General features: G+C 46.1%; 1 protein-coding gene across 2 annotated transcripts in view; it reads left to right on the top strand.

The window, feature by feature from the left end:
• TRAF6 (TNF receptor associated factor 6) overlaps window positions 1–21,907 on the top strand; it is a 346,063-nt gene that overhangs the window by 284,376 nt on the left and 39,780 nt on the right. For both annotated transcript variants that reach the window (XM_069623348.1, XM_069623349.1), the window contains exon 6: window positions 8,976–9,053. In XM_069623348.1, the coding sequence (XP_069479449.1) occupies window positions 8,976–9,053 (78 nt within the window). The remainder of the gene's footprint in view (window positions 1–8,975; window positions 9,054–21,907) is intronic.

The following is a 21,907-nucleotide window of genomic DNA, read 5'->3' on the forward strand; positions in this document are numbered from 1 at the left end:
AAAACCTGCTAGCCAACATAAGTGGATGAATCAAATACAAATACATTTCAAAATACAAAAGAAAGTACACCAGATGATCCCCAAGGCCAGAATCTTACCCACACATAGAAACGGAACCTAAACGCAGCGCACCTCAGGACTCGACTCAGCTCACGTTGAAAGCTCCAGGCATAGACCCGGATATAGAATGGGACTTTGGCTTGCTGGAGACTACACCCAGGGTCTTAAAGTCATTTCCCAACAGTACCCTACTAGCCACTTCAGACTGCACACTGACAGTCATATAATTACCCTGAATGGTAGCTCGCATTATGGGACACGTTTGGAGAGGGCCTCCTGCTAACTTGGTGGGCCTTTTGGATGCCTTGGCTACATCCTCCAGTTTGAAGAAACTTTCATCCACCACAGTTATGCTAGCCTCAGTATCTCTGATGGCAGGGTTATCCTGGCCATTTACATGTGCACTGTCCTTTTCATATTCTTAGTTATCAGGGATGGAATTATAGACCTCTATGTTCTGTTGTTCCTACAGACCCAAAGACACTAAAGAAACTTTAGTTTGAACGCTAATGGGTTCTTCAGCGGGACTGTGAAGCCCGGCACCTCTCATTGCAGCTTCACCCTCATGGGTGAAGGCCAAGGAGACGGATGGGATCCCTGAAGGTTTGCCCTTACGTCTGAGATCCCCCTTCACTTGGCCACCAGACCCACAAACCACACATTTACCAAATGCTCTCTGGAATGGGGGGGGTTTCTTGTAAACCACCCTCTGGTTTGGCTCCAGAGGGTTCACTAACCCTATGAGGGTTATGTGGGAATGGGCCTCTCTTGGTGGGGGGCTTAGTGAAGATATCTTTCCCATCTTTTCCCCATCTTTTCTTATGCTTCTTCCCCTCGTCCATCTTGTGAGAAGCCCCAGACTCCTTGCGAGTAGCCCTGTTGGATACCCACAAGTCAGCGGCTAGTGCTAACTTCTTGGGTTGAAGTTATTTCGAGTCAGACAGGTGCTGTCTCTGCTCTGGGGAACAGGCATCAAAAGTACTCACTTTGTGTTTTTTATTTTTGTATTCATTTGTAATGCACCTATACACGTGTGTTTCCCAAGAAACAACAAGGAAGGGGGATGGGGGAACAATCCTGCTAGGTCTTGTACATTCAGCTCGTGCAGGTATTCATAATGCGCTTTAATACCGGAGGACGATTAAGTGCGGATCTGGGATTCAAACCAGTGTTGCTCAACGTGGTCTTGCTTCCAAGACCCGCGCTTTGCCACTGAGCTATGCTCCCTTCACGGCGCTTAATCAGGGATCGAAATTAAGATTGGATAAAAGGGAACAAAAAGCAGCTCCTGGGTATGCAGCATTAACCAGGGACCAGGAACAACAAGCTAGCACATAGCATTCTGCAAATCTAACTTTTGCATAAAATGCAAACATATAATTTTGTCCTTTATTTATGACCTCATATGCTTTAAATGTCATATAGATGTGTCCTAATGTGTATTTATAGATTGTCCCAAATGCATAGTTAAATTTGAATAGGTCTGGTTGTTCAACATCAGTTGGCCTGGGGAGCCAAAATTAGCTCCCGTAACTGTTGGTGTCAGCTAACCAGGTTCTTCTAGGCCACAAGCAAGAGCTAAATAGCTCACAGCCCTCCTCAAAAATTGAACACTACTTAATACCCCGATCTAAGTCTTGCATGTTCTCACACACCCAAATTGCCCATACCACACAATCCTTTTTCTTATGGTCTCTAAAACTTTTCAGGTATTAGGAAGGGGTCTCCCCAAACCTGGCTATGAGAGCTAGCTTAACCAACTGGTAATCCTCTTTATCAGCATCATTCAACTCCACAGCATCACAATTATTCTGGGGTACCCAGAGAACAAGTTTACTCACATATACCGTGCATGTAAATTCAAATGTTCCCAACCAATTCAGAATATCAGTTTTCACATCTTACACACTCACCAGATCCTTGGGGAGACGAGGCTTTGGGAAACCTGGAGGCATCGGGCGAAAAGGACCCTGAAAGGGAAGATTCATACTCCTGCTGCATCTTCTTTTCTTTGAGTTGATCGTTTTGCAGTTTTTTACCTCATTTATGATTTCATCTCCAGTTTCCTGAATTCCAGTTGGAGTTTCACCTTTTCAATTTCCGGAATAACTTCTGGTTCCATGTTAGAAGGTATTGGTGTGGATGGAGGAGCTGGACTAATAGACATTCCTATGTCATCCTCTTCCTCAGACACTTCACCCACTTGTAGATGAGGACTAAGGGTTCTATTTTGCCTCATATCATCCTCATGCATATGTATATCAGGAGTAGGGAATACAGGCCTACTCACTATAGTTTGGTAATTCAATAAGCTGCAATTGAGGCCTCGGTCTCTGCACATATCTTTACGTTTATCTAATGTAAGATTGATCAGATCCTCTGCTTTACAGTGGTTTAGTAGTTAGAGATTAGGTAGAGCCTGCCTTCTGAATGGCTTCTCTTGACACGGGTACAACCAAGAGTCAATGTAATCCAACTGTACTCAATCCCACCAGCTGTAACACCAGTGTTAGGGGAGCTTTCCTAAAGTCTACCCATAGTGAGACTTTATAAAACTATCCCTTGGTATACAGGACCCAACTCTTCGTACAAGTCTGTACTACTCAAATGTTTGGTAGAATGGCAGAGCAGCCAGGCTTACCTTACGAAGAGAATGTGAAAGACAAGTACATTGAACTGGGTAAGTACATAGGCCCAAAGAAACTTAGACACTTGAGTTATAGTAAAGTAGATATTTCTTTTATATACGCAAGCCAAAGTTATTCATGTAAATAAGTAATATTTTAACTAATCAACACAATAGGAGACAGAAGCAATACTTCAGGTGAGTAAACCATTAGTAAGGAATTTTACAGATCATTAACAAAGTTCAACGGTAAGTAAAATCACTTGTTAAAACAACTCAGAAAATGTTCTGATGTTGGAATAAAAAGGTTACTCGGCACCATCAATAGCAGTTCAACACTTTAAAAGCCTTGTAATACTTTTGAGAGGCCGTAAGGCTTTAGCAGTCCATCCTTATCTGGGTATGAGTTCTTCAAAATCGGATTGTAGGGAACACAGGTAAGGGACAGCACCAGAAAAGGCAAAGTTCCAGAGGATTCTTCAATCACAAGTAAGTGAGAGGCTTTTGCCGGTCAAAATGGTTTCAGGGACCTTAAAAAAGGCTTCCCACAAGCGTTAGGCCTGGGCGAATGGTATGGGGGAACACCCAAACACCAGAATCAGCACACCAGCAACACAGGAGCGACAGAATGGCTTGAGATAAGTGCTAGCCGAGTACCACAGTACCTGAGGAGTGATGAAGAAGATGCAGCTGGATTCTTTCGCAGTGAAGCAGCAGTGGACCATGTCTCCTGTTCCTTGGTCATGGTGATGAAAAGAGGGACTCTGGAAGGGATGTCTCAGCAGCAGTCGAGAGAAAGGACTCTCAGCAAAGGATTCTTCATACTCTGCTGTTCTGCAGTTTTCACATCTTTTTACAGGCTTAAAGGATGAACGTTTACCGCCTGGTCAGTCCGCCTCTATTCTTCAGTCCTGCTCTCAGGGTATCACTACATATTATCCTCACCAAAAATATTGCCGTATATATGGTCGTCTGGAATGGCCATGGGAATTATTTTTGGGGGGATACTTTTTGGGGTTTTAGGTTCAGGGGGTGTCCCCTGCAGGTTCCGTGCCTTAATATTGCTGCAAAAATATGGCGATATATTTGTATGGCGATATATTTGCGGGGATATTAACACATGGAACCGCTCTCAGGTGAGGGGAGTTTGAGGATGTGGAGCTTGCCTCTGGAGGTCCAACTGGAGCCCACCAAAGTTCTAAGAGGATTTGTTTACAGGAAGACGACGCAGTGCAATATGGTCAGAGGTCCCAGGGTATTGGTGGTTTGTAGCCCAGGAAAGTCACAGCATGTCGTGGGATGTCTTGTCTTGCAGGTAGTCTTAGGTTTGTTGGTCCGACTAGCTAAAGGGAAGGAGTCGTCCTATTCAGAGCTACTCTGTCGATTTGAAAACGTGGTCAGGAAAGAAGTGGTCTATTTGCAGGTGTCTCTGGTCTTCTTTGGATCTTCTGTTACAGTGATCGACTTGCTTTCTGCCTCAGGAACCTCACCTTTTATTAGTGTGTTACACTCCTACTCTGCAAACTTTCCCTGCAGTTTACAGAAAGGGGTGGGTCGCTGTCCAATCAAGACAATCAGCCCCCCTGTGGGAACTGGTTCCTTTCAGGCACACCAGAAGACGGGCAATACAAAGGGTTCCCGCCAAAGTCAAAGCTCAAACCAGGACCTCCCCCACCCAGAACGGTAGAAGGACCAAGAAAGACCAACCACACAAGAAATGGTGAAACAATTAAGAAGTTACAAGTGGGTATAGTCCACGCTGCAAACATTACAATTCATTATTCAAAGCCATGTTATTTTGGAAAACGGTAACATGCATAATACCGCGTCTAGTATCTCTAAAACACAAAAACATTGTTAGGTGAAATTATAAACTACAGTGATAAATCATATAAGATTTACTAAGTGCGCCTTTTTTTATACATACACGTTTTAATAAATTGGTGGCATAAAAGATAAAAACATAAACAATGTATGAACACATTTTCAAAACAAATAACGTTGAGAAGGCAATTGTTCAATACACAAAGTAAAAATAACATGACTATGAACAATGAATTGTAATGTTTGCAGTGTGGACCATACTCACTTGTAACTACATTTTGACACCAGATACGACTCCCCTACAGTTGTTTAACGAGAAGCCACCATGTTGGAACAAAGGTGGCCCTTCTGTGCATAGCCGCAGCTGTGAAGACAGCCTGCAAGCAAAAATAGCACAAAAGCCGGCTGAACACGTCCACTGCCACAAGGCATACTTGTATGCTTGCTACTATAACAGAATTGTTACAGGAGCAGAGAGAAAGGGGATAATAATCCCTCAGAGAGAGCAGAGAGAGAGGGGTAATCCCTCAGCACTCCACATAGGGTGATGTGTGCTGATCTCTCAAAAGGAAAAGCTAAGAAGTATAAAACTTAACCCTCAAGACAGTAGTTCTTAAGTAAAATAAAAGAATATAAAAAGGGGAGCCCAAAGGGCTCCCAGCAACACTGCACATAGGGTGCTGTGTGCTGCAAAAGTGAAACACAGATGCCTTTAAAAAGTATGGAGGAAAGCATGACTCCATAAAATAAAGTAAAAACGCAATAAACATGCTTTCCATGGTCAGGGGAAAAATAATGAATGATTGGAAAAAGACTTGCCGCATTCAGGAGAACAAGAAAAAGTTCCAGAAGTCCAGCAAAAAGTGCTGGGGGTCTCGCAGGTAGAGGGGATTTGGCATAAAACTGACAAATCTCCCTAACACTTACACACCAAACGCAAATACTCCTTACACCAAAACTACTTGGGACTCCTGCGCTCGTGCATCACCCAAACTCATGTGATACACACTAAACATGCACCCTCTTGCCACGTGCCCACCCTCTTTCCAAGTCCTGGCACTCTTACAAAGCATACATGCGAGGATTCTTACAACGCATGCACTTAGGGCACACATTTTCCATACGTAAATGAAACATATTGGAGATGTAAATTGTGAACATATGGGAACTTTAAAACATGTATACGGCAGACAATCAGACATTAAACGGTCATATGCCTCACACCATACTCTTAACACGCACAAACCCAAGACATATTAACTATGACACACACGTATGCCTTCCAGTAGCCTACATATAGAAGAGCTAGATGACGAGCAAAATGAATAGACATGTTAGGGAGGATTCTCAGAAATGTGCTAATTCCCTTCTACCTTAGAGACCCCCAGCTCTTTTGCTGGACTTTAGGACTTTACATTTTTTTTATCCTGTAGAGAGAGGGCGAGAGACCGAGACCTTTTTCTCATTCTCGTGTATTTTCTTTGTTTTGAACGCTGTTTCTTTTGGTTTTGGAGTCTGACAAACTCCATAGGCATCATTTGATTACATTGTGACACACAGCACCCTCCGTGCAGTGTTACAGATTTCCTTTGGATTTATGCTAAGGTTTAAATACCTTCTCTTGGAAAACTACTGTTTCCATGAGTAGTAAAGTGACATTGACTTTATTTACCTTTTTGTAACTTTGTGCACACACTATCTTACATAGAGTGCTGGAGGGGTTACTTAGTATCCCCTTTGTCTACTTTCTCATGTAAAATGTTTGTTACCCTTTCTACAATTAATGGGTGGTGGCAGTGGTTTACTTTTTCCTACCATTGTGTGTTTTTACCACAGACTGAATCCTCAGCTGCAGTATTGCACCCATGGGTGGCCATTTTGTTAAAATGGCCCCAGTCTTTTTTTCCGCCATTTCTTGTTCTAAAGGTCCTTCTTGAGATTTATTCTGCGCCAAACCAGTTTTGGTCCCTTTGTTTTGTCTTTGGTGGGATTCACTGGTTAAGCCTGCCTCTGGCTCCAGTGTGTCTGGCAGGTCGGGAAGCAAGGGTGGTGCCCGAAAATGCCTGTGCTTAGTCTCCTTGGTTAAAGGAATGCACCTTAAGGAGATTGGCCATCTGGCTGTCCTTGAAGGACAGCCACCCTGCTGTGTGAGTGACCGCTAAACTGCGAATGAATGGAAGAGACTTGCATAAAAGGCGAGGTCTTTTGCAAGGAAGGCAGTCTACCACTGGATGAAGGAATCCAAAGAAGAACTTGGAATAGAAGCTTGCTGCAACTTTTGGACCATTAGTTTGCCCGTTGAAGCCCTGCTGCAGTGCCGAAGCTCTGAATTCGCCTCGAGTAGAGAATCAACCCCAAGACGAACTAGACTGGAAATTCTCTTTGCTGGCTGTACTTCCATTGCTGCTGCAGGAACCGAGTGCCAGGGGACAGGAACACCAGAATCGAGTGCATTGTTTTTAAGCCAGACCCGAGCTCCAGGAAGATCCTCCGGACTCCCTCGAATCGGAGCTGGCCAAGCCTGAGCCACCTCAACAGAGTGCTGGTCCCCAGAAGCAAGGAAAGTCCACAAGGTGTCCAAGAACCGCGGTGGTGCTATTTGTGAGAAGCTGAAACTGCAAAGTGCAACTGATCTGAACTTTGCCCATTGCTGCGGCCGACCTTCGAATCATAGTGTGGGTGTTCCAGACGTCCTCCCTCTTGCCCCACGACTGAGGCACAGGAACAACAGGACCTGCCAGGCTACAACAGGAACAGAAGCCAGCTGGAACCATTTCTTCAGATCTAAGGTACTGTGAACTAAGGGGTACTTACCTCTAGTCTGTGTAGCTTGCCTGTTGTCAGTTGAGACTTGCAATTGCTGCCCTCTGCAGGGTTGCTTGCAGCTTTTCCCATCACAAGCCTCCCAGCTTGTGGCCCAACAGTGATTTCTTTTTCAACAAACTCTCTAACGTTGTGCAAGACTTTATACCTGCCTTCGAGAAGTGCCCCAGCTCCCCTAGACTTTGCTCAATTGACATTGGCTGTCCTGGCTCCCAGAAGACTCTTCTAACCTCTGACTTTGTGTTTTGATCTGTCACTCCAAAACGTCCTACATACCTTACTTGTATAGCTGGTAAAGGGTTAATCTACATTGCATTGGGGGGTTCAAAAGTGCTTACCTGTTTGAGAAACTTGTTAACCATTGTTTGCTTCCCTAACCTTTTCCTTTTTTGACATAACTTCAGTATTATCAATTCAGTGTGGACAGTGGTATATTAATGTCCACTGTGTCCTAGTTTTTGAAGTCCCCTCATGGTGTAGGAAAATCTCTGTGTCATCCCAAATGGTATCTACTTACTTAATTGAACTAAAGGAGTGCATTTTGAAGTGTATTTTTGTTGTCAATTGCTCCCTTCTAAAGAAGGCCTATTTTAAAACTGACTGTTAAATGATTAAATAATTATTTAATCAAGAAACCTTCAGTGTAAGTGTTATTTGGATACTTGATGTCGCAACCCTCCCGCTCACATTGACCCCCCTTGAGATAAACCTGGCTGCTCAGTCACTCTTACAACTTTTGTAGTACAGACATACCAAATGTTGGGTTGCCAAGAGAACACGGCTGGTGTAGTCTCCCACAGGGTTATTACATACAATATTGCCTAACACATTCTAAGACCTGTTGCTTTCCAAATGCTTTGGACGACAACTCCATGATCCCTTTCTATTGACTATGCTGGCTGGGGCTGATGGGAATAGGAGTAAAACACGTCTGGAGAGACACATATTGCAGACCCATGTTCCATATGAAGTCGACATGTAGGTATGTGAAATGTACATTTCGTAAATGTATATGTATAAAAACTGCCATGAAGGTCAGGGCTAACTTTTATGTTAATTTTCATACGTATAGAAGACGTACAAGATGTAAATTGCGTAAAAGTATTGAATGGCTAATACGCCATATCCTCTGATACTCTTACGACAAACAATCCTACTACATACTTCTACAACCTACACTTACGTGATACTCCCCACAAAAAACACTGACGTTAAATATACTTTAATCCAGAATGGAAATAACATCATGGTATACCACTACGAATGTACCCATAAAACTCAGAAGTATCAACACTCACTCCATACCACTACAAATCCAACTTCACTTCCAGTATTAGGCAAATGAGGGACAGCATTACAAAATATGATTGGGTACACTTTGCTCAGGTTATCCTCCCTCTCCACTTCTCTGACATGGACAAGATTCTTCTGAATGCTGATTAAGGCTAGGGAAATGCTGTACTATTTGTAGGACGAAATTAAAAGTATGATTGCCGCTTCAATGAGTTTACCAGCTTTTGTGTTACTTGACATCAGAGTTGTGCTAGTTCAACCCAGCAATCTCCTTGTGTTGTTATCATGTCATATTTATTCACCATTTTATATGTTGCTTAATTAAAATCTGCACTGTTTCTCATTTCAGATGCCAGGCCACTATGCTACTGAATGTAAATATGCCCCCATCAATTGCATATTCAGCCCTTTTGGATGCACGGAAAAGGTACATAAATCGTGTATACACATGTGTAAGAGCCTGTCTGTGCTAAAGACTTCACTTGAAGTATTTCTGCTTTTGAAAGCAGGTGCAAACCTCTACACCACTTGATCACGAAGAAGTGATCCAATACAGACGCCAGTGTCTATTTGCCGTCTTTCTAAACAAAATCTCTCGGACATTGAGATCATACATGTGGAAAGTGTGTGTATGCTTTCACTAATTCCAAGGACGTCAGTTTCACCATGTTTTCCCCAACTAGCAAAATCATTATTTTCTTTATGCTCCAATAAAGTACCCCCAGCTTTGCGTGGTTTTCCGAGAACTCCTTTTAATCTTTTAAAATACCAGGTGGTATGGTAAGCACTAATTTTTTTTAATGCATCTATGATGTTATTGGGTGTTGCCATGTTGAACTGTCGTGTCTATTGACCTAGTGGCATCCCTACTGCAAATGCCCCTACTCCTTGTACTTAAAGATTCACAGAGAGGGTTTCTAATCACCAACATGGCAACATCAATGAATGGGTTATTTGTGTTTTTTAAAAAATGTTTTATTGTTTCTTACCCTTCAAATTCCTCGGACATCGGGAATACCCTGGGACATTACAAGACCCAAGAGAATGTGTTTTGCAGTTCCCTTTTAACTTGTGGGCCACCTTTAGTTTTTGTAGCTTTCTTGTGTATGGAAACAGTCAGGAATAGGTGGTTCCTATTTATATTCTTACATTTCTGTGGTTCCAGAAACTAACTATTAAATCTGTCAGTTTAGAATACTTGAAATATAATGATAGCCAGGTTAGTCGGTATTTAATTATTTTCAATATTTTTGAAGACATTTTTTTACCACCACATTGGAAAAACGGATGTTGCTAGGCTGAATATTTTAAAGTTGGGGCTTTCCAAGATTATACTCCATGCTTCTCAGTGGATTGAATATATCTAAATGGAATATGTGAAACGTTAGTTTAAGGGCAATTAAAAACCCTTTAGTTTAGGTTTTTACTTTAAGTTTCAGATGGGAAATATGATATTTTGAATGAGACACATAGTCCATTGATCATTGTTTTAAAGCTTTTATGAATGAGTTGTTGTTTTTGTTCTTCAGTAGGAGGGTCAAAATACATGAGTTACTAGCTAGTGTTTCACTTCCAGTTTTGTAGACTCTGCCACAGCTAAACCCAAGAAGCTCTGTGCACACAAACACAAAAATGTGCTTTCTTCGAAGACCACAAAGCATGATTTGCTCTCTCCAGAGTGTTTTCAAATCCGATATCAAAGGGAATTCTTTTAATGCTTCGGATTTCTTCAGAGTATTTCTCCCACAATGGAGTAGTGTTTTCCTTTGATGTAGTTTACCCCCTCACCCCCCCAGGCACCCCACAGTCTTGTTTTTCTGGACTAATGTGGAGATCCAATGGCCTGTGGTGGTGAATATTTACCATAACTTTCTGAACACAACACCTTCAATACGTAGTGTTTCACTTCCAGTTTTGTAGACTCTTACACCTCCCCAAAGACTAGCATCAAAGAGGATGCCATTCTATGCCCTCTGTATCGACATGGTTTAGCGAACTAAAGAGGCAATTATGCAAACTGTCCTTTAAGAGCCCTACCTAAATAGCTTGGCTTCTAAAGATAGCACAAGGAGAGCATACCTTGGTACCATAGCTTCTGGGCACTCTTGATATTTCCCAGAGCCTCCTAGAGAGGTTCCCTCTTCTCCCAAAATTCCAAGTATGGAGGACAAAGATAAAACACTCAGACCGCAGATGGTAAAGGAGACCACCAATGAGGAAGACCCGCTTTTTCATAATTGCAGCAATTTCATAGTCTTATGTTAAATGCCATACAGGCTTTTGTATTGCTACCCCCTGAGAGAAAACTCCCATCTTGTGGTCTTTTTTCAAGGCTGACTCATTCTCCTCATTCAGGGGACTCAAGTGTGCCACAGATTGTGGAAACCGGTTTTCTTTAACATTGTCACTATGCAGCCCAGTGCCATTGCTGTTCCTTTCTCCCCTGCACCCACTTAGTAATATATAGACCACTAACTTGATTTCCCAGCATCGGTGTGCACCTGTACATCAGATTTCTTGTATTGAATATTGGTTGTCAGCAGACGTGGTCCCCATGAACGCAATCTTGAAAAGGTAATGCATTTACTCCTACGTCCCGTACCACGGTTGGTTCTTTCCTCCGCCTCTGCGGGACGATGAGGGTTTTGCCTCGTGTTTTTGCTACAGACTTCACTATGCAGCTGTTTACCCTCACAATCTTTGCCTAGAGTGCCTTGGCCCAGACCATCGTTGGGACTAGGGTTTCTACTGTGACTCCCTCTCAGCGCACACACTCGAACAAAGGCTTGTGAGGTGGGAGGAAGTCTTTCACAGCATTTATCCAGCCCATAAATCGTCAGAAAATAACCTCTTAAATACCTTACTTTTTAGAGCACCCCGCCCGGTGACTCCTTCCCAGGATCATCCAGTTCTGGGTGAGGCCAGACTAGTGTTGCCAGTGCTCGCCCTGAAATACCTTATTGGAGGTCCAAACTGGATACCAGAGCATGCTCCAAGGTACCCCCACAGGGAGCTAACAGTACCATGGTCACTCTTGAGGTTCCCTGCAAAGGGGCTAAAACTTCAGCAAGGCCGAGGATCCCCGTCCTGGGGCTAATACAAACGGATTAACCTTTGAGGTTCCCTTCAAAGGGGCTAAACATTGTATCTTTCAGCCGAAAGGAGCGCACAGGACAGACACATCTCCAAAGCCCTTATCCATCGGCTTTGCTGAGGATCCCTCAAAAAGGGCTAAACCCTTGCTTGAAGCCCCAGGTAAAGTGGCCAAAACAACCATGGCTTCTGACAAACATGTGACGCAGGTCACCTCCAGAAGGATTCAAAATGGCAGCCCAGCCAGTGCCACCAGTGGTCCACCATTTTATCGGGCCCTTCGGGATCAGCCATTTTGTCTGCACCCCTAAAGGCGATGGGTACGGATGCCAGGCCCATTTTATTGCCGTCTCCATCTGGGTCCTCAAATCCTTTTCATACAAATTTGCCATATACTCTGAGAATATCCCTCCCACCGACTATATTGCTGCCTTCTACATCAGCTCCATTACATTTCATGGATCCATACTTCAGAGGTCCTTCTTGGCCACCACATGGCTTCGTAGCCCGTTAGATACCTTTTCCGTCACCATAGCCAGGACCATCTTCAGAGGAAGCGTTTTTTTGCCGTTTCTAAAACCTAATGCACTCCGATCCAATGAGGGTATATTTTAAGGACCTTGTCTGGGAAATTGTCTCCAAGCCTCCGGAGTCTCCACCTCCACCACATCCTCCAACGGACGCTCCGCCTTTACTGTCTTTTCCTCCACTGGAGCGGGTCCTTGAGCCTGCACCTCCTGATCCACGCTCCTATCCCTGCCTAATGACGATGTCACAAAAAATTGCAGTGCCAGAGGGGCTTGACAAAGACGACGATCCTCCGTCTTCAGTCAAAGCCTTTCATGATAGTGTCTTAGATCTTATGGCATTCTTGGACATTCCGACTCCTGAAGCTCCTGCGCAGCAAACCAGTGTGTTGTCAAGGGTTCTTAGGTTAAAGTCCCAAGAGCGCTCCAGTCTTTTTCTTCAAAAAGACATTTTGGCAGAAGCCTGCAAGGTGTGGGAGAAGCCACACACAGACCAAATACCCTTGCAACTGGAAGCACACCTATATTCATTTAGTGCTTAGTAGAAAATGTAAGAGCGTTAGGGGGGTGCAAAGGAGAAAAACTAACCCTGACACTAGGTGGTATACAACAGTAAGAAACAGTACATGTCCACAGTCTTGTGGAACACTTCCGTCCCCCATACACCCTATAAATGTTGTAAAAAACAACCAAATGCTTATAAAATTTTATAAAGATTCTTAACTCGTATCATGTTACTTGTGCAGTATTCATTTTTATATTTCAACAACAGTGTTTTATCAACAACAATATTATTCAAGTGAAACAATGTAAGATTTCTTCTATACCCCACTGTTGTGGCAGCAGTTACCCTACACTCCAAGTCCTCAGCTACCTCTTCCTCTGCAGCACATGTGCTCTTGAAGGAAGATGAGGCCTTAGAGGCAGTCGGGTAGAAAGTCTTCGACAATTCTGTCCTGCAGTTTTGTCAGGCAAAAACCAAGGCAGTGCTAGCAATAGCTAATCTAAGGTATGGCGGGAACTGTCAGAATTCTAACAGTTCATCTCTCAGAACAGACATGATGATTGCAAGACCGGCTTGTCAGACACCTAGCTCAGGACTTATTAAAATCCACGACTCATCACTTGGATACTTCGGCCAAGTGCTTTTGTGGGGCATAGACGTTACTCGGCAGATGTGGTTGGACGCAACCAAATTCATAAAAGAGGTGCAGGAGAAGGTTCTAGACCTTCCTTTCGAATGTAAAGCCCTTTTTGCACAGTTCTACTGACGACGAGCTAGCGAAAAACCAAGGGAAGCACCTTAACAGAAAAGTCTTTATCTGTCCTAAAACAGCAGGCTGCTGCTAAGTCCTCTTAACCTCAAACGTCTGATTGTCGATCTGTGTTTTGAGATTTCCAAGATCGCAAAATGCGTCAGCCAGACTGTTCCCCAGGTGGTTGTTGGTGAAGGCTCCAAAAACCAGTGGGCGATTTTGTTCTTCTAGTCAGCTGTCTCTTCCTCTGGGATGAATGCTCCCTCCTCTGACAAAAATACCAATTGATGGTTTGGAACGGTTCCATGCGACTCTGCTGGGGGGACACATCTCCTTACACCTGGATGTGTTAAGGAGGTGCCAATGATCGCACAATCAGGAAAAATACTCAATGATGTAGGACTCTGGTGCACGTCAAAACCCAGCTTTATTCAGACAACTAATCTAAGCCAGGACAACATGCAAGCATTTCCTCTTGTAGCTCTCGTTCTTCTAACCAGTGCAAGCTAGTTTTGTTATAGAATTACATTTACACTTCTTTCACAAAAACTATAAGGGCAAATCGGGTTGGTCAAGGGCTCAAACTATAGATATGATTTCTGATGCTTGTTGAGATGCTTAGAATCACATGCTGTGCATATAGTCTGAAATCCAGTGGTCACCGCAGAGTATTGCATCTTGTCTTTCGAGAATCGAAAGAGGACGTTGACCTGGGCGTACCTGTAACACTATCCCTATTGCGACATGTGGTGTACCAAAAATCCCTCACGCGTCGAGGTCCCTTAGATTGTTTTTTTCCACCCAGCTTACTGGTCGCCTTAAGCAGAGCTCATTCAGAGACATTGCGAATTGTTCCATCGACCTTTGATCGAATATAATATAATATTTAAGATCATCCTAACCGTCCTTCCTTTCGATGGCTGTTCCGGATCTCTGACGAAACCTCCAACGGACCATCGGCAGACGTTGATCCAGTTGGTGCTGCTGACCACATGGCCGGCCCTTCCAGCCGGCCTACACAGTAGGGAGAGCGGGGTTGGGGCGGACATTTCTGTCAAATCTGAGAATGCCTTTCCCTTTCCTCTTTGGTCTTTGTCGCTTTCCCTATCCTCAGCTATGAAGAGGACTCCATTTAGGTTTTTCCCCATTTGCAAAGGCAAATTTCCTTGGAGAGATAAGCATCGACAGTGTAACTGTTGCTTGCCCCTCGATCACAACGAAGAGGGTTGTGCGGCTTGTTCCTCCAATGTTGGAGCGCTGTGTCAGGCGGTGGGTGGCCTACGGGATGTCGAAGGCCGAGTCATCTCCCGCTGCCGCAACCCCCGAGTGCGACGAGGGCAATGGTGACAAGCATACCTCCGACCTGGAGGTCATTGACCTTTCGATGGATCGCTCCGTGTCGGCTGTCCCCTGTCTCGTACAGGCACGGCTCAGGCACTGCTATGGGGAATGTACACCCCAGCGACAAAGACGAACATTTGCAAATCACTAAACACGCAACCCCCAGCCAGTCTTCGACAAAGTCGAAGACGACCACAGCGCCAACGGGCACACCGGAGGTTCCGGCCGTACCTGCCGACCGCCACGATTGGCAGCCCTCCCGCAGCCGAATATGCGCCTAGCGACCGGGCGCTCGAAAACAAAGGGCGCTACTCCCAATATTCCAAGTTCCGTCGAGACACATCGTAAGAAGGCGTCTGCCGTCAACAAGGCCCCGGCTCTGCCGAAGAAGGCCTCTGCCGAGACAAGCCCCCGGCTCTGCCGAAAACTCAACCGCAGGCCAAGGCTACGTGTCTCCCGTCTGCAGAGGACATTGCCGAAAGCATTGCGAGAATTGTTTCGGCCGATGCTCCTAGGCGACAGTCAAAGGATTCGCTGAGGCCTACGGAAAAGGCCAAGGATCTGTTGAAATCCAAAGATAGCCTAAGGCGTACAGCGGAACCCTCCGCCAAGCCTAAGGAGAAGCACAGGCACCACGCCACCTCTGTCGGTCCGCCAGGAGGAGTTTTCGGAAGGCGAATAAGGTATTTCATCGGCGTTGAGACAAATATCTTGACGTTTGGCGGCAGAGGATCGTTTACAGGAACCCTTTCCACCTCTAGACCTCTCTGGGTCTTCTGTTTGGACTAGGGAAAAAGGTGAGAATTGTATGGAGAGGCTTGACGGGTTTGTTACCCTCTCAGAAAAATCCACCCCCAAAAGACCACAGGAAGAAAGCCTTTTGGACCCTGTAGCTTAATTTCAAAGACACTCTGACCCCTCTCAGGAGGAGGATGTGTACACTTACGACCTCACTGAGGAGGAGGTTCCTGCAGACACTCAGGATGAAGACCATTTCATCAATCCTGAGGATACGCATGACCCCATAGAGGGGACGGGGAGGAAAACCCAGATATGGGTGACCCTCAGCCCTGGCAGTCTCCAAACCCTTCACCAGATCCTGATGCCCTGTGTTTGGATTCCCCCCAACTACTCCCACTGGACAGCCCTCTCCAGTGGACGTTCAAATGACGTTTAATGCCATGTTCGCAAAGCAGCAGAACATTTCAAAATCGCCACAGATTAAGCTGTTCCTAAATCTGACTTTGTGGAGGATATTCTTAAAGAGAAGCCGCCGGCCAGCCAGACTATATTCCTCTCCTCAACTCTATTAAAAAGCATCTGGCTCCCTCGTTAGCAACACCTGCACTCACAAGAGCAGTTAATCTGAGAATAGAAAAGCTTTTTCGGCCTTCCCCCTCTGATCCCCTTTATATCAGAGGTCACTCCACCCCAGACTATCTGGTGGTGACCAATACTAGGAAAAGGGTGGGGGTTCCCCTGTCAACCGGTGAGGCACTTCCTGACAAGGAATGTAAAGCTCTCTATGCCCTAGGAAAGAGAGTCACGGCCGAACAATACCACCTTGTTAGCCAGTTTGTAAGGCCTTGAGGAGGTTCCTGAACCACTACAGACCTGTCTTCTGGCCACGGTAACCGAGGGCAGACAAGTAAACCAAAGTATACTTAAGAACACTTTGGATTTCACTGAGACAGTGGGTCGATCGTTGGCTCAGGGTACCCTCCTAAAAAGACACACGTGGCTAAGAAACTCTCGGTTCAAGCCAGAAACGCAAGCGTCACTTATTAATAAACCCTTGGAAGAATCCAACCTATTTGAAAGAGTGGTAGACAAGACTGCAAAGAAGGAGAACGATACCCTGAAGACGCTAGACCAAATCATACAAAGACCCTCCAGAAGGCGAGGGTCTGGGTCCAGATGCCTTTTTTTGTGGCCAACGCTTCCCTCAACACCAGTACACCTCGGGAAACAATTGGTCCTCTCCACAGGGAACCAGCGGATACACCACCCTATATCCCCAAAGGGGTCAGTGTCGTGGGAAAGGAAGGGGCCGGAACTCTACTCCCAGTGGCTCCCTGGCCACAGGTTCAAAATGATCCGAAGATTTGGGTCCCCTCCCATGCCTCCCCAGTCGGGGGCCGGTTAACATTCCTTCAGGCATGGGAGGGGATAACTACAGACCAGTGGGTGCTGAAGACCATGGCCCACGGGTAGTGTATAGAGTTCAGCCGGTCCCCAACGTTCAGACCTCCACACGCAAGACGACTGACGCCAGACCATCTGCGTATCATTCTTCAGGAAGTCGAGACACTACAAGAAAAAGGAGCCATAGAGGTCATATCTCCTTCACAGGTAAACAAAGGTTTTTATTCAGTGTACTTCCTTGTACCCAAAAAGGATCTCACCATGCGCCCTGTATTAGATCTGCACCCAGTGGAGACATTTGTAAAGTCCCAAAGGTTCTGCATGGTCACTCTGCAGGAAGTAATCCCCCTTCTCTCACGGGGGGATTACATGGCAAAACTGGACATGAAAGATGCATACTTTCATATTTCAATGTTGCCGGTGCACAGGAAATGCCTCAGGTTCATGATACAAGACAAACACTATCAATTCAAAGTACTACCCTTTGGCATAGCCTCCGCACCAAGGGTATTTACAAAGGTACTAGCAGTGGCAGCGGCACACCTGCGCAGGCAATCCATCCCGGTCTATCCTTACCTCGACGACTGGCTCATAACGGGGGACTCTTACAGAATCTGTCTGTCAAATATCCAAAGAACAATAGATCTTTTATTCAGTCTGGGATTCTCCATCAACGAGAAGAAATGAAGCCTAGACCTCAGTCAGCTCAAGCAGTTCCTAGGGGCTCTAATTCGAACAAAGGACGGCCTTGTCTTCCCCTCCAACGAGAGGGTCCAAAACATGCTGTTTCAAATCCCTCAATATGTAGCCAGTCGAGAGGTGACAGTACGCAAGGCTATGCAACTGTTAAGAATGATGGCGTAATGTATTTACTTGGTTCCTCACGCACACTTGCACATGCGTCCAATGCAGAAGTGGCTCAACAGCCAGTGGTGTCAGGCCAGCGCAAAATGGGACGATCTAGTCGTTGTCTCGCCACCCCTCATTCTCTCGCTACGATGGTGGTCAAGGGACAACCTCTTGTTGGGGAAATCCTTCACCACCCCCGCAGTGGAGGCCACTCTAACTACAGACTCAACTCTCACATGGTGGGGAGCTCACCTGCTTCAACAAACAGCACACAGAGTTTAGTTGTCAGAGATATGGTCCGACATCCAGTGGTAACCTCAGAGTATTTATTGCATCTTGTCTTTCGAGAATCGAAAGGGGACGTCGACCCGGACGTGCGTATAACACTATCCCTACGTGATGTGTAGTGTACCCAAGATCCCTCACGCGTTGAGGTCCCTCACATTGTGTTTTTCTGCCCAGCATACTGGTTGCCTTATGCAGAGCTTGTCAAAGACATTGCTTATTGTCCTCTCGACCTTTGGTCAAATAGTTATTTAAAAGAATTAAGATCACCGTTTCCGTCCCTTCTTTGGACGGCTGTTCCAGATCTCTGCCGAAGACCTTCAGGACTTCGACGGATGGTGATCCAGTCGGTGCTGCCAACCATGTGGCCAGGCCTTCCGCCCGCCTACACAGTAGGGAGAGTGGGGTTGGGGTGGACATTTTTCTTATAATCTGTGAATGCCTTTCCCTTTCCTTCCGCTTTCCCCTTTTGGTCTTCATCACTCTAACCATCCTCATCGACGGAGAGGACTCCATTTAGGTTTTGTCCTATTTGTAAGAGCAAATTTCCTTGGAAAGGTAAGCACAGACGGTGTAACCGGTGCTTGCCTCTTGATCACAAGGAGGAAGGATGCGCGGCTTGTAAGCTCCTCCGTCCTAAGACATTAAAGGAGTGTAGAGTCAAACGGTGGGCGGCCTACAGTATGTCGCAGGCCGAATTTTCTCCCGCTGCCACCGAATGTGAAGACGTCGAGAGTGACGATCAAACCTCCGAACCGGAGATTGTCGACCTTTCGACGGAACTCTTGGGTTCTGCATCGTCTGTCCCCGGCCCCGCTAGGCACGGCCTAGGCACAGCTATGGGGAAGTCACACCTCGGCGACAAAGACGAACATGTACACTGCACAAAACACACAACCCCAAGTCAATCTTCGGCTAGGTCGAAGAAGACTTCAGTGCCAACGGGTACACCAGAAGTTCCGGCGGCACCCGCCGACTGTCGGGATGGTCAGCCCTCCCCGCAGCCACATATGCACCTATCGACCGGGCCATCGAAAACAAAGGGCGCTGACCCTAATATACCTGGTACCATCGAGAGGCATCACAAGAAGGCGTCCGGTGACAATAGGGTTCCGGCTCCGCCAAAGACAGCACCGCCGAAAAGAAGACTTCCTTGCAATCGCAGGCTGAAGCTATGCTCCTCCCGACTGCGGAGGACGTCGCTGATGGCTTAGCTAGGATTGTTTCCGCCGAATCTCAGAAATGCAGCCCAGGGATGCTCCGAGGCCTACGGAGATGCCAAGGATCTGCCTAGATCCAACAATGGCCTAAGGGGAGTTCTGGAACACACCCATAAGTCGAAAGAGAGACCCAGAGACATTACACTTCTGTCGGTCCCTCGGGAGGAGTTCTCTGAGGGTGAAGAAGGGCCGTATTCGAGGTTGAGACTAAAATCTCGTCGTTTTTCAACGGATGAGCGTATTCAGGACAATTTTCCACCCATAGATCATTCTAGGCCTTCGGTTTGGACTAGAGAGAAATTTGAAAGACTGGACACTTGTTTCCCGTGCAAAACAACCCACACCTAGGAGGCAACGGGATAAGAGCCCTGTGGACCCCAGAGCAAAATTTCCAAAGCTTTTTGACCCCTCTTTGGAAGAGGATATATACAACTACGACCTAACTGAGGACATGCACGATCACATAGAGGGCTGGGAACCATGGCAGTCTCCAGATCCACAAGCTCCTGATGCCTTATCTCTGGATTCTCCCCAGTCCACCCCCACTAGGCAACAACCCTCGCCAGTGGATGATCAAGTGACTTTCAACGTAATGTTGCGTAAAGCAGTTGATCACTTTAAGATTGCTACAGATGAAACTGTCCGTGAAGCGGACTTCGTGGAGGACATCCTCAAGGAGAAGCCGCCAGCCAGCCAGGTTATTCCTCTCCTCAATTCAATTAAGAAACATCTGGCACCCTCCTTATCAACACCTGCTCTCACAAGAGGTGTTAACCCAAGAATAGAAAAACTCTTTCGGCCTTCTCCATCAGACCCTCTGTATATCAGAGGTCACTCCACCCCAGACTCTCTGGTGGTGACTACTACAAGAAAGAGAGCAGAGGTCCCTTTGTCAACCGGCGAGGCACCCCCGATGAGGAAGGTAAACGACTCAACGCCCTTGGAAATAGGATCACACATATTGCCAACAACACAACCTTGTTGGCTAGCTACACCGATGCACAGTAGGCCTCGCTACAGGAAGGCACACAGGAGGTTGCCGAACCTCCATGTATCCTCCTCACCATTGTCACTGAGGGCAGACAAGTGAACCAAAGCATACTTAAGAACACTTTGGATTCTGCCGAAATGGCTGTTCGATCTCTGGCTCAGGATACACTCCTGAAGAGACATGCGTGGCTACGGAACTCTGTATTCAAGCCAGAGACGCAAGCATCACTTATAAATAAACCTGTGGAAGAATCCAACCTGTTTGGGAAGGCGGTCGATGAGGCCCTCGAGACCGCAAAAAGGGAGCATGACACCCTGAAAACACTGGACCAAATTACACAAAGACCCTCTACAAGACGAGGATCTGGGTCCAAACGGCTTTTTCGTGGCCAACGCTTCCCTCAACAATACTCATCGGGAAACAATTGGAACTCTCCACAGGGAAACAGCGGATACACCACCCCGTATCCCCAAAGGGGTCAGCTTCGTGGAAAAGGAAGGAGTGGGTCTCTAGCCCTAGAGGCTCCCCGGCCTCAGGTTCAAAATGACTCAAAGATTCGGGTACCCTCCCATTCCTCCCCGGTCGGGGGGCGGCTAATATCGTTCCTTCAGGCATGGGAGGGGATAACTCCAGACCAGTGGGTGCTAAAGACTGCAGCCCACGGGTACTCTATAGAGTTCAACCGGTCCCCAACATTCCGACCTCCACGAGCAAGACTACTGACACCAGACCATCTTTGCATACTCCTTTCTTCAGGAGAAAGGAGCCATAAAAATCGTACCTCTGTCACAGGTAAAAGAAGGTATTTATTCAGTGTACTTCATTGTACCCAAAAAGGATCTAACCATGCACCCTGTTTTAGATCTGCGCCCAGCAAACAAATTTGTAAAGCCACAAAGGTTCTGCATGGTCAATCTGCAGGAAGTAATTCCACTGCTATCTCGGGGGGATTACATGGATTACATACTTTCATAATTCAAGGTTGCCAGCGCACAGAAAATTCCTCAGATTTATGATACAAGACAAACATTATCAGTTCAAGGTACTACCCTTAGACATAGCATCTGCACCAAGGGTATTTACAAATGTACTAGAGGTGGCAGCAGCACATCGGCGCAGGCAATCCATCCCGGTCTATCCTTACCTCGATAACTGGCTCATAACAGGGGACTCTTACGAAACATGTCTGTCAAATACCCAAAAGACGATAGATCTTTTATTCAGTCTGGGATTCTTTATCAATGAGAAAAAATCCAGCCTAGACCCCAGTCAGGTCAAACGGTTCCTAGGGGCTCTAATTCGAACAAAGGACGGCCTCGTCTTCCCTTCCAACGAGAGGGTTCAAAACATGTTTCAAATCCCTCAGTATGTAGCCAGTCGAGAGGTGCTAGGAATGATGGTGTCATGTATCTACTTGGTTCCTCACGCGCGCTTGCGCATGCGTCCAATGCAGGATTGGCTCAACAGCCAGTGGTGTCAAGCCAGCGGACAATGGGACGATCTAGTGGTTGTCTCACCAGCCCTCGTTCTCTCGCTACGGTGGTGGTCGAGGGGAAATCCTTCACCACCCATCT

The sequence above is a fragment of the Ambystoma mexicanum genome, chromosome 11 (assembly GCF_040938575.1).
Source record: "Ambystoma mexicanum isolate Mex_15411 chromosome 11, UKY_AmexF1_1, whole genome shotgun sequence".
NCBI classification, from domain to species: domain Eukaryota; kingdom Metazoa; phylum Chordata; class Amphibia; order Caudata; family Ambystomatidae; genus Ambystoma; species Ambystoma mexicanum.